This window comes from Pelophylax lessonae (assembly GCF_965119305.1).
Source record: "Pelophylax lessonae genome assembly, chromosome: 6".
Classification (NCBI taxonomy): domain Eukaryota; kingdom Metazoa; phylum Chordata; class Amphibia; order Anura; family Ranidae; genus Pelophylax; species Pelophylax lessonae.
The window spans coordinates 207,914,274-207,927,695 of NC_138773.1; the positions used below are offsets into that span (position 1 = coordinate 207,914,274).

The 13,422-nt window shown below is 45.4% G+C and overlaps 1 protein-coding gene across 2 annotated transcripts in view; it reads left to right on the plus strand.

Moving 5' to 3' along the window:
- The window catches only part of LOC309559092 (uncharacterized protein), a 108,248-nt gene extending 96,944 nt beyond the window's left edge, over positions 1–11,304 (plus strand). For both annotated transcript variants that reach the window (XM_082262227.1, XM_082262228.1), the window contains exon 5: positions 10,638–11,304. In XM_082262227.1, the coding sequence (XP_082118353.1) occupies positions 10,638–11,172 (535 nt within the window). In that variant the 3' untranslated portion in view covers positions 11,173–11,304. The remainder of the gene's footprint in view (positions 1–10,637) is intronic.
- The last annotated feature ends 2,118 nt before the right edge of the window (positions 11,305–13,422 follow it).

Consider the following 13,422-nt stretch of genomic DNA (forward strand, 5'->3'; position numbering starts at 1 on the left):
CGGTACTGGCAACATTGTCCTGTCGTTCTCCCTATATGTTGGTTCATGGAGACAAATGGTACTTCCTCTGGATCCGTCCTTCCCTCCGAAGGTGGTTTCTAGTGTTCACCTGAACGAGGACATTTTATTACCAACAATCTCGTGTCCTAAGCCCTCACAGCCTAAGGAATGTGCATTGCATACTCTGGATACAGTTCGGGCACTCCAGGTGTAATTGGCGACTATTGAGTCTTTTAATAAGTCTTGCTCTTTGTACTTACAGATGGCCGTGAACAGAACTGCCTGCATCTGCTGCGACTATTATTTCCAGATGGATCGGACAGACGGTGGTGCAGGCTTATTTAATTAAGGGTCCTACCTTTCCCTGTTTCGGCGCAGTTTACTTGGGCACCTAGTGCTTCCTGGGCTTTTCGCCATACAGGCATCTGTGCTCCAGGTCGCCAGATGGCTACCTGGTAGTCTGTTCACACCTTTACCAAATTTTGTACGGTGGATGTGCTGGCATCTGCAGATGCCTCCTTTTGGCTGCAAAGTTTTGCTGGCTGCTGTCTGGAGGGCTTTTGGCCTTCCTTGAGGGTGTTCACAGTATTTCAGGTGGGCCTCATCTTTTTTTCTTCTGCTGAGTCCTATGTTGCCTGGTTGGCTATGTTTAACCTTGGGGACTTGTTCTTTTCTGCTGTTCCCACCCCTCATTTTTTGCACTGCTTTGGGATATTCCTACTGATATGGATCAAAGAACTGCGTCTGTCAATGAGCGATGGAGAAAACTGGATTTTTGACTTACCGTAAAATACTTTTCTCAAGTTCTTTGACAAACTCAGTACCCGCCCCTCCATTTTGGGTTGGTGTTACTTTCTGACACTGCTTTGATACAAAACTGACATCCTATGCAAAAAGAGAGAGGGTGTAACATCCGGGACTGCCCATAGGCGTAACCAGAACTTTTTTTTTCTGCCTAGTGTCCTACTCCTGTAGGGGGCAGTATAACCATACTGATATGGATCAGAGAATTGCGTCCGTCAATTAACTTAAGAGAAGATTTTATGGTAAGTCAAAAATCTATTTTTTTTCTTTTTTGTTCATTGACAGGCACAGCACCTGATATTGATAACCAGTGGGTTATACTGCCCCCCTACAGGAGTAGGGCACTAGGCAGAAAATATTTCTAGCTACACCCATGGGCAGTCCCAGGTGCTATACTCCCTCTCTCTGCTATAGCCGCAAAGTTTTTTTCTGCCTAGTCGGGACCTATTTCCTTACTGGGATCTTTGGTCCTGGCAAAATTTTTTAGATAGAAATTTTTTTTCCTCCTAGATTTTTTCCTATGAGATCTACAATCACCTGCCAGACTGGGCAATGGGCTGGATAATCTAGATCCAGTGGTCACTCAAGTCTGGCCAGTGAGCATGAGCAGACCTCAGTTCTGCTCTAGGTCGGCCGTGACATAGCCTCACTTGACAGGGGCTGGCCTACGAGTTAAATGCCTCGCAAGGTCACAGCATTTCTCCTGACGAACAGCCATTCCATTTCAATGAAGAGGGTTTCTGTCTGGAGCGGTGCCAGTCTGGTTTCTGGTATGATGAGCAGCTGTGCCCCCCCCCCCCGGAGGGTTTTGGTGTAGACATGTGCCTCTCTTTGGGAAAGTTGGACCCCTGGGTTCCCCTTCTACCCGCAGTCACACCCCCCCCCCCCCAAGTTCCTCATCCTGCCCACATTCCATGCTGGGGCTATTTGTGTGGTCTTGCCACTTTCCTGAGATGGGGGCAGGGCGCCAACTCGGGGGGGGGGGGGGTGTCGCCGACGCCTGGATGGTCAATTGAGCGGGGGGGGTTGTACCTGGTGGAGGCTCTTGCCAGGGCCCCCCGTCCCGTGGATCTGTCCTACTGTCCTTGAGGCCTGGTCTCCCTTCTGGGTCCCTGTAGGCCTCGTGGTGCCGCCCAGGGCTGCCATTTTATTTTAGCATGTTTGTATAGTCCGGCGGCCATTTTTCTGTGGTTTGCCATTGGAAATAGCAGGGGCCATGACAGTGGAGCCCTGTGGGCGGCGTTTTTGGCAGTGGGAGCCCCTCCTTTTCCCCTGGTGTTGTCTTCTGGATCATTTTACTTCCTGATCGCCATACGTGTAGTGCAGATTCTCCTGGTGACTGCAGGTGCCTATTTCTGAGAGTGGCAAGTCTGGTGGGGTCCTCTCCCTTTCTGCTGAGGATCGCTTAGTGCTTTGTGCCTGGCGACCGGGTGCTGCCAGCGCGGTGGGGGTTGTCCCTTAGCCGTGTTTTACACTTGTTGTGGGGTCCCCCTGGTGACTCATGACCCACCTTATCCCCTCTCTGAGACTGCGGGGCCCTCCTGGTCCCAACCATCCATCCATGCACTGACGGCAGTCCTGGAGTCCCTTGTGTCCTCGGTGGAGGTGTTTTGTGGGTGATGGGCTAGCAAAAAGTGCCCCCCCCCTTCCCTTGCCTCATCTGTTTCATCAGATCCTGAATCTGTTTCGGCTGTCCCAGACGTGGGTCACCCTGCTGGGTCTGCAACCACACACCTGGAATCCTCAGATAGTGAGGAAGATTCCTCCACGTCTGCGACCACGCTCCAAAAGGCGCTGGTGGATGCGCTGATTGTATCTGTGCGTGAGACCCTGAAGATGGAGGCGCAGGTGCCCTTTGGCACTGACAAGCCATCAAAAACTGCAAAGGTGTTTCCTTTCCCTGCCTATTTTGATAGACTTGTTGTTAGAGAGTGGGGACAACCAAAGCGTCCCCATGGGGTTCCTAAGCGCTTTAATAGGCGTTACTCCTATTAGGAGTCCCTTCTTAAGAAGTGGACTGTGCCACCAGTGGTGAACCCTCCATTTTCCAGATTTTAAAAAAGGCGACCATGATTCTGGTTGAAGAGTCCCCGGCCTTAAAGGATCCGGCTGACTGGATGACGGAGGCTGTGGCCCGCACTGTGTACACTCTGGATGGTTTAGCAATGAGGCAGGTATTCACCATTGCTCTAGTGTCGCAAACTCTGACCAAGTGGGCTAAGCTCATACACTGTGACCTGAACTGCTCCCCCCCCCCCCTGCATTTGATGAGCTGGCGGATCAGCTGGTCCAGGGGCTGCAGTTTATCGGTGATGACTCTTTGATTGCAGCTCCCCTGATGGCTCGCCTCTGTTTTGGCAGTGGTCCTTCTGCTTGTTTTTTGGCTCAAGTGCTGGTTTGCAGATCAGACTTCAAAATAGGCTTTGACTGATCTTCCTTTTCAAGGAGATCGTCTGTTTGGAGCTACCCTGGATGACGACATTAAAGGTCTCAAGGCGGGAAGAGTACTTTCTTCCGCGAGCTACTAAAGGCAAGGAACCTCATTGTAGATGTGGCCTTCCTTCTCAGCTCATAAGAAGTTTTTTGTTTTTTTTTTTCCGTTCCTCTGGGTCGATTGACAAGGGCTCAAAGCTTTTCAGGGTTTCTTCTGGATGATCCAAATATACCTGGTCTGGCAAGCCAAGATCAGGCTTATCCAGACCTGGGGGCAAGGCTCCTTCTGCATAAAGGTGCACCCTCACCCATATTGGGGGCATCTTCGCTGGTTTCCGGTCCTGTGGACTTCCCGGGTGCAAGACAAGTGGGTCCACAAGGTCATTCGGTCCGGCTGCAAGATCGAGTCTCACTCTTGTCCCCCAGCAACGTTTTTTCCTCCTAACTTGCACCTGTCCCCAGACCGCTTACAGGGCCTGTTTGGGGCGATCCAAGATGTAAGGGGGTGATGGTCCCGGTTCTGACCTCAGAATCTTTTTAGGGGTTTTACTGAAACCTGTTCACAGTTCCCAGGAAGGAAGGCAAAGTTTGTCCAATCCTGCACCAGAAGGAGCTAAACTGCTTTGTGCGAAGTTCAGAATGGAGTCCATTCAAATGGTGGTGGCATCCCTGCGTCTGGGATTTCCTCGCCTCTATCAATTATCAAGAATGCCTACCTTCACATTCCCATTCGTGCCAGTCACAAGCGTTTTTCTCCGCTTTGCTATGGGGGAGGAGCATTATCTGTTTGTCGTTACCCTTTGGTCTAGCATCTGCCTCTCGGGTCTTCACAAAAGTGTTAGCCCCTGTGCTAGCTTTGCTGCGCCAACGGGGATCGTGGTACTGGGCTAATTGGATGATCTTCTGTGAGCGGAGTCTCCCTCTGTTCTAGTGGAGAACCTGGAGATCACAATACAAACTCTGCGGAACTTCGGCTGGATTCTGAATTTTCAGAATTCCGCTCTGGTTCTGTCCACAAAGCTGGACTATCTGGGTCTGACTCTGGACTCGGCCTTAGCCAGACTGCTCCTTCATCTGGACAAACTCCAGAAATTCCAGGCTGCAATTCGCCTCCTGCTGTCCAACAAATGGTCATCCCTCTGGACTTGCATGCGGGTGCTTGGCCTGATGGTGTCTACCTTTTGAGGCAGTTCCGTTTGCACAGTTCCATTTGAGGTACCTGCAAAGGGAAATTCTTACCAAATGGGACAAGAGTCAGGGCACGAAGGCGAACCTGAAATGGGGGCTTTGTTCTCCGGCGCTTTTGGCTGGGAAAATCCCCCCCGTGTTGGACAGTGGACACCACGGATGCCAGCCTGTCTGACTGGGGAGGCGTCCTCAGCAAGCATTCTGCTCGGGATCTGGGGTCCAGACTACTGATCAATGTCTTGGAACTCCGAGCGATCAGACTGTGTTTGGATCATTGGACAGATCGTCTTCAGGATTGTCCAGTGTGCATTCAATCGGACAATGCCACGGCCGTGGCTTATGTCAATCACCAAGGGGGTACAAGAAGTGTCCTGGCGGCATTGGAGGTACCTGAAATTCTAAGGTTTTACAAAACTGTTTGGTTCCAGCCCTCTCTGCCATACACATTCCCAAGGTGGAAAATTGGCAGGCGGATTACCTCCACGGGGAGTGGTCCCTTCATCCAGAAGTGTTTTCATCAGCTGTCTCCATTGGGGCATCCCTGAGGTGGATCTGTTGGCGCCTCGGCTCAACATAAAGGTGCAGAGGTTTGTGGCTCGGTCAAGGGATCCTCTGGTGGATGCCACAGATGTGCTGGTGGCCCCGTGGGGGTCAGCATCGTCTGATTTACGCCTTCCCTCTTCTCAAGCTTCTGCCAAGACTTCAACGCAGGATCGAGGCAGAAGGGATTCTGGTCATCTTAGTGGCCCCGGACTGGCCTCGCCAGGATTGGTACGCTGGTGCGGCTGGTCGCCAACGTTCCTTGGCAGCTTTCTCCCAGGGAGGATCTGCTGTCCCAAGGACCGATCTCCCAACCTGCTTTACAGTCTCTCGCTTTGACGGCTTGGCTGTTGAACGCCAGGTGCTGAAGTATAGGGGTCTATTTGAGTCAGTGATTTCTACACTGTTGAAAGCCAGGAAATATTCCTCCTAGGACGATCTACCATCTTACATGGAAGACGTACATTGCGTGGTGAGTCTCTTCCTCGGTGGCTCTGATCTTGACCTTCCTTCAACAGGGGGGGGGGGGGGGTGGAACAGAAATTGGCCTCGAGTACCATTAAGGGCCATGTGTCATCTTTGGCAGTATTCTCCCAACGACCTTTGGCCACACACTGCCTGGTGCGTACCTTTTCTTCAGGGTGTCCGACATTTGATTTCTCTAGTGCGCGCTCCGTTGCCGCCTTGGGATCTTTTGGTGCTTTCATCTCTTCAGAAGCCTCCCTCTGAGAAGGGTGTCTGAACTGGCGGCGTTATCCTGTCGTTCACCTTACCTGGTGATTCACAGGGATAAGGTGGTTCTTTGCCCCTGTTCGTCGTTCCTTCCAAAGGTTGTCTCTGATTTTCATTTGAATGAAGACATTGTGTTGCCTTCCCTGTGTTCCAGGCCTTGCAAGGAAATTGCCTGGCATGCCTTGGATGTGGTTCGGGCAATTAGGGTGTACCTGGCAGCTACGGAGTCTTTCAGGAAGTCAGACTCTTTGGGCCTCACGGATGGACCTTGAAAAGGGTTGTCTGGTTCCTTTGTGACCATTTCCAGATGGATTAGACAGATGGTGGTTCTAGCCTATTCCATCAGGGGTCAGGTTTCTTCTTTCCCTGTCAAGAGCGCTTAGTGGCTCCTGGGCTTTCCATCATCAGGCGTCAGTCGCAGGTTTGCAAGGTGGCTGTTGAAAAGCACCTGACCCTCTTTGACGGTGTGTGTTTGGTTTTTTTTGTTTTTTTTTTCAGGTGGGCTCCAGTAGTTTGGTTTAGCTCCTGTTGTCTGGTTGGCTAATGTTTAGCCTTGGGAATTTTTTTTTGTTCCCACCCCTCATGTTTATGAGGGGGGAGGGGAATAATGAGGATACGAAAAGGGGTAAGAAAGGTAATTAGGGGATCGGCATATTGGTAGGATCAGTATAATATGGTATAAATTATATCTATATATATGTACATGACATAGCATAAATATTGAATATTATTCTTAGAGAAGCCGATACCCTATATATGTTTTTAGTGAGGTAAACCGGGAAAAGGGGGGACTAAGGCGGGACTTTAAATGAGGTGTGCGGAGTCGGTGGTCACAATAAAAGAATACAGTCATAGGGAGATAAGGATTTTAATGTATGTCATATAGAAATTACATATATAGCATGAACACATAGGTACAAATTACATCAACACTGCATGTGTAAAATGGCACAATCCCAGAGTAATGAAAATCATCCTAAATACCAGATCATAACTCATGGAATACACAATGAGAAAAGTAGATCATTGATAAAAACATATATAAAAAAATAACATGTTAATATTGGTAAGGAGTGCATCCATATTAGGCTCGACGCGTTTCGTGGATACATTCCACTTGTCAGGAGCCAAGTGCACCCCAAATCATCATTTCAAGGGAAGGTCATTTCAAACAGAATGTTGTGGATGAGTACTCCCAAAGGGTCAGAGAAGTCTGTTCCGGGAGCTGTAGGAGCCCAGACTGGGGCCAAAGGCATACCACATAGGCATTCCATAATGTCATGAAGGTGACAAAAATGTTTAAAAGATGATATCAAGATATTGATCTCCAGGGATATCTATGGGTAAGGATATTAGATTAATATAAAGAAGGTTTTCACTGTGAATACAGTGACAAATATGAAGTAATAAAATAGGTATAGAAGTAAATGTAAAGGTAAGTATACCTAAATGGATTGAATTAATCGAAGCAGATAGACTGGATCATCTGAAAAACTTCAGGAATGCTGAAAAAGGAAGAACCGATTGATTAGAAATAAAAAGATTGGTAAAAGACCACACCCAGCGTGAATAATGAGTGAATTATGGTGACTGAGTTGAGTGAAATACCATATAAGGGGCAAAAGTGAAGGGGTGAGTGAAGGTGAAAAATGAGGGAATGAAGAGGAAAAGTGCCCCAATGCTAAGTGGCGATCATAATAAAATATATAATAAAAGATATATTTTATACCATATTATACTGATCCTACCAATATGCCGATCCCCTAATTACCGTTCTTACCCCTTTTCGTATCCTCATTATTCCCCTCCCCCCTCATACACTTAATAGGGATGGAGGCGGCTAGCCTTGGGCAGGCACCGCCTCATTTAAAGCCCCAACTGTCCTCTGTCTTTGTCTGTTTCGTTTCTGTTTGTCCTGTGTCTTGTTATTCTTTTTGAATATTCATAGGGATGGAGGTGTGCGGTTGTTTTACGGTTGGTCCGCATGCAGGCCCCCCCCCCCCCCTCTTTTGGGCTTGCTACTATCATTTTTGGCAATATAATATATTGATACGATTTTTATATATTAATATACATTCATTTTCATCATGTCCCTTTTGTCATGGGCAGTACTACACTCTTATCATGTAGATTGTCATTACATGGTTGGACACATCCCATGGTCTGTTGTTCACTTCCGGGAACTGCGAGACGCTTCGGCGGCCTCCCTCCTCCCCCTCTGCCCATCTTCTGATTGGGCGCGGGAGTGTGGGCGACTCCCCGCTGCGCCTTGGCTCCACGTCATCCATGCCGTGCGTGTGATGTCCACTGTCAGCGTCCTCGCTCCGTCATGTGATTCCATTCTCGCACTCATATATAGGGAGGTGGCGTGTGTCTCGATCCGGGATGGCACTTGAGCCCGGACGTGACAACGCCTCCTCCACTTTTGAGCGCGGACGTGACACTAGGAGCCCCTTGCTGTGGCCATCATCAGGTATTTCCCTTAGCATTCCCTATTGCCACCCCAATTGTCCTCTCACGCTTTTTTTGAGCACCTTGGTCCTTTACATTCCCTATCACTGCCGTTGGTGGTCTGGACTACAATCAACACCTTTTTCCTTCATTTCTCACATTTGGTCTTCCCTCTTTTCTGATCGCCACTTAGCATTGGGGCACTTTTCCTCTTCATTCCCTCATTTTTTACCTTCACTCACCCCTTCACTTTTGCCCCTTATATTGTATTTCACTCAACTCAGTCACCATTATTCACTCATTATTCACGCTGGGTGTGGTCTTTTACCAATCTTTTTATTTCTCATCAATCGGTTCTTCCTTTTTCAGCATTCCTGAAGTTTTTCAGATGATCCAGTCTATCTCCTTCGATTAATTCAATCCATTTAGGTATTTATACTTCCCTTTAGATTTACTTCTATACCTATTTTATTACTTCATATTTGTCACTGTATTCACAGTGAAAACCTTCTTTATATTAATCTAATATCCTTACCCATAGATATCCCTGGAGATCAATATCTTGATATCATCTTTTAAACATTTTTGTCACCTTCATGACATTATGGAATGCCTATGTGGTATGCCTTTGGCCCCAGTCTGGGCTCCTACAGCTCCCGGAACAGACTTCTCTGACCCTTTGGGAGTACTCATCCACAACATTCTGTTTGAAATGACCTTCCCTTGAAATGATGATTTGGGGTGCACTTGGCTCCTGACGAGTGGAATGTATCCACGAAACGCGTCGAGCCTAATATGGATGCACTCCTTACCAATATTAACATGTTGTTTTTTTTTTTTTTTTATATATGTTTTTATCAATGATCTACTTTTCTCATTGTGTATTCCATGAGTTATGATCTGGTATTTAGGATGATTTTCATTACTCTGGGATTGTGCCATTTTACACATGCAGTGTTGATGTAATTTGTACCTATGTGTTCATGCTATATATGTAATTTCTATATGACATACATTAAAATCCTTATCTCCCTATGACTGTATTCTTGTGACCACCGACTCCGCACACCTCATTTAAAGTCCCGCCTTAGTCCCCCCCTTTTCCCGGTTTACCTCACTAAAAACATATATAGGGTATCGGCTTCTCTAAGAATAATATTCAATATTTATGCTCATGTACATATATATATATATATAGAGAGAGATAGAGATAGAGATATATATATATATATATATATATATATATATATATATATATATATATATATATATATATATATATATAGATAGATAGATATAATTTATACCATATTATACTGATCCTACCAATATGCCGATCCCCTAATTACCTTTCTTACCCCTTTTTGTATCCTCATTATTCCCCTCCCCCCTCATACACTTAATAGGGATGGAGGCGGCTAGCCTTGGGCAGGCACCGCCTCATTTAAAGTCCCAACTGTCCTCTGTCTTTTTGTCTGTTTCGTTTCTGTTTGTCCTGTATCTTGTTATTCTTTTTGAACACCCCTCATGTTTAACACTGCTTTGGGACATCCCAATGGGTTTGAATATCAGGAGCTGTGTCCATCCATAAACAAAAGAGAACATGAGATTTTTGACTTACCGTAAAATCTATTTCGCTGATATTCATTGACGGACACAGCACCCACCCCTCTGTGGAGTTCTAATTCTGGCACTGCTTGTAACAAAAATGAGTGGCTATAGCAGAGAGAGGGAGTATACCCCCCTGGGACTGCCCACGGGTGTAGCCAGAATTATTTTCTGCCTAGTGTCCTACTCCTGTAGGGGGCAGTATAACCCAATGACTATGCATTTCAGGAGTCCGTCAATGAACATCAGAGAAACGTCCCTGCCAAAAAGTGCTGATAACAGCCTATGTGTGCATGGTCACATTGGATAACATGATGGGGAGTTGACTGGCTGCAGAAAAAAAACATCTGAAGCCAAAAACAGCAGCTGTAAAAACGTCCAGTGTGCATTAAGCCTTAATGTCAACCCCACAAGCTGCACATACTTACCTTCCCTGCTCCCACTGCTCTGTTTACTTGCCAGGAACAACAACCAAAAATGGGGTTTTTGCCTTGCCATAAAATATATTTTGTCACAGGAAAAACCCACAGAACTAGTGGGTTTTGAGGAGTTTTTTTAGCTGTAAAAATGCTCTAACTGATATAAAAGCTTAAAAATGCTGAAAAACATGGCTTATCAGCGTTTTTGAGCCATAGGCTTTAGTGGGAGTATAGTTTTGCTAATTAGACACTACAGCTGAAAAACGCTGCTGAAATACTCATTCTACAGCTTTCTGCTGGTGTTTTGATAATGTCCAGTGTGCATCAAAGTGAATCTGCTGCTTTGCAGCTCAAAGCTGTGATTGGAAGGTATGAAAACATACATTAAATCTGCGATAACTCAGGAAGTAAAACGTATCTTTTTATGATCTAATTTCTCCTTTTTAAATGTGTTCTTTTTAGAAGTCTTCGCTTAAGTACTACAGCAAAGAAACCATTTCACCGTTTTAATGACAGACCGAAAAGAAAAAGAGCAAGTTCTGCCCGGAAATCCTTCGAAAACTTAAAAGCAAAGAGAAAGGAGGAGTCCTTGTCTTGCAGCATAGTAAAAGATGCTAAAAAGAACTATGTGTTTGTATTGGATTCTAGTGAGGAAGAGGATACAAGGTTTAATAGGAAAAGATATAAGCTTTTAGATGAGGCTATGGAAAGGAATCTCTTGCAGAAACAGAGAGAAAATTCTCCTCCTATGGCAGATGATATTGTAGCACCTATCAACGCTTGGCAGGAACAGAATACTTCAGAGCATGCAGACATCATAGACTCACCAGCTACTCAAGACGAAGATCGTGAAACATTTAGTCAGAGCTTTAATACCAATTCTCGGGACAGCGATGGCGTCTTTGCCCATGTTCCCGATGGAAGTTTTAAAGAGCTACTTCAGAGAATGAATTTGGGATATGGAAGAAGTGGCATTGTTAGAGAGAATCCTATCTAACTTATTTTAAACTTCTTTTCCATTTGTCTTTTGTATTCACGCTTTGGACAATACTGATGACATCTTAACATATTGGCAAATGCCAGATAGATAAGCAGAATTTGAACAGAGACCAAGGAGGATGTGTACAGCCATTAACGTGTATGTAAACCCAAGTACGTACATTAAATATGTTGGAACTTACTGGTCCCTTAGATGTGTTTCTGCAAAAGTTATCTATTTTCAAGCTTATTTATTCCTTTTTATTTTCACCTAATGACTCTGCCAGAAACACTCCTGTCCTAGGATGACAACACTCACTGTACTGAATGTATGAAGGATTAGCATTGTCATCCTAGCCTACTTGCTTTTTATTTGGAGTACAGTGTACCCATCTCATCTCCAAAAATGGGGGCGTGTTCAATAGCTCAGAGGTAACCAGGTTAAAGCTATTAAAGCTTAATTAAAGAGGAAGTAAACTCGGCTATGAAAATCAGTCTTTTACAATGTATTAAACGTACATGCAATATAATTACATTACACATTAATTATTCACATCATAACCATCTAAAAATACCTTTATTTTTTAAAGTTTATCTTTTCCCTCCTTCCTGGACTTGGCCGCGCCATGTCTTCTCCTGTTTTATGCTCCCCCTGCTGCTGTAATTTCCGCCCTTACTGTAGTTGTAATGCAGACTCTGTGTAAGACGTGCTCTCACTGTCTTGGAATGCTGCCGTTTTTCACTCACTCCCCCCTCACCTTGTTTAACCTGTCATGTTCACTCCCCCCTGTCAGATGACAGGAAGCTGGGAAGAAAGGCACAGCTAATCGCGAGACTTGGCTGTGCCGTTTTGACAGATACAGGGAGAGCTCAGAAACGGCATGCATATCGTGCTGTGAATTGGATAACACACTGGGCATGCGCCGATGACGTCCTCAATATTACAGGAAGGATTACAAGAAGAATATACAAGTAAGAAATCTTTTACAGGCACCTATCGATTGCTTTGTTTATGCAGATTAGAATGAGCTGAAGTGAAAATTATGAGTTTACAACCTCTTGAAGATAACGTTGCAGTGTGCACAGGACAGCACTTCATTTCGGGCAGTTTGTTGGTTTACATACACTTTAGCATTAAAAGTTGCAAAAATTTGGTGGTACGTATAGAAGCATATCTTGAGTTTATATTTTAACTTAAATTTGGACTACTTTTTCAGTATGTAAATTATGTTTACATTTATCTGCCAAATGTTTAAGTGTTAAGGCTTAATGTGTTTAGCCAGTTCTCAATAAGGTAGTGTAGAGAGCAATGACATTGTAAAAATCTAGTAACCTATTGCATTTCCCTTCCAGAAGTCAGATCAGTGAAGGATATTTGCTGATTCTGTTTAGATTTGTGTTATTGCATGTTGCTGTCTCCACTACTGAATAAGCCCAAATATTGTGTTTCTGCAAGCAGTCTACCATTCTTTTTACTCTTCTGTGACACATGTTTTGGGATAATGTGTATCTAGGTATAATTAAAGGATAAGTTCACCTTTGGGAACATGCTGCATGCTCCACCTGTTTTTAGGGTGGAACATGTAACATGTTCCTTCAGCCTCTCCCCCCACCCCTCTTCTAAATATGACAGTGGGCCAGGGATCTTCTACCCGCACCCGCTGTCACAATTTTAAAAGAACAAAGCCGTGTAGGGCTCCACCTGCACAGCCCAATCATTCATTAATTTACAGATTTCAGTAAATGAAATACAAGTACCAAAGCCTTTGCAGCTGACAGCTTTTAGTTCTCAATGAACTAGCAGGGTGCCTCTCTGCGCTCTAGGTAGTTCATTGATGCTTCCTGTCATTCAGTAATTGCCTGCTTGTAGGCTGTATGAGCAGACAGCTACACTGACAGTCAGAAGGAGCCTGAGATTGCAATGCTTTACAGCATAGGTGCTCAACCTGTTGCCCTCTCAGCTGTTGCAGGACAACACGTACCATGATGCATTGCAAGGCTGACAGTTACAAGCGTGACTTCTAAAGGCTGAGGCATGATGGGACCTGTTCCGCCACAGGTTGCGCACCCATGCCTTCCTGCAAGCCTTGACAAATGTTCTTGAAATCTAGGAGCCAGCTAAAAAAGTTAGGAGCCAGTTTTCCAGTTTTTTTTTTTTTTTTTGCGCATGTCGAATACCTGGCTTCTGTCAGACCCGCTGCCACACACATGGGCACAATGGCAGCCAGTTTTTAATGAACCGGCTGATGTTGCCCTGCATTTGTACTTT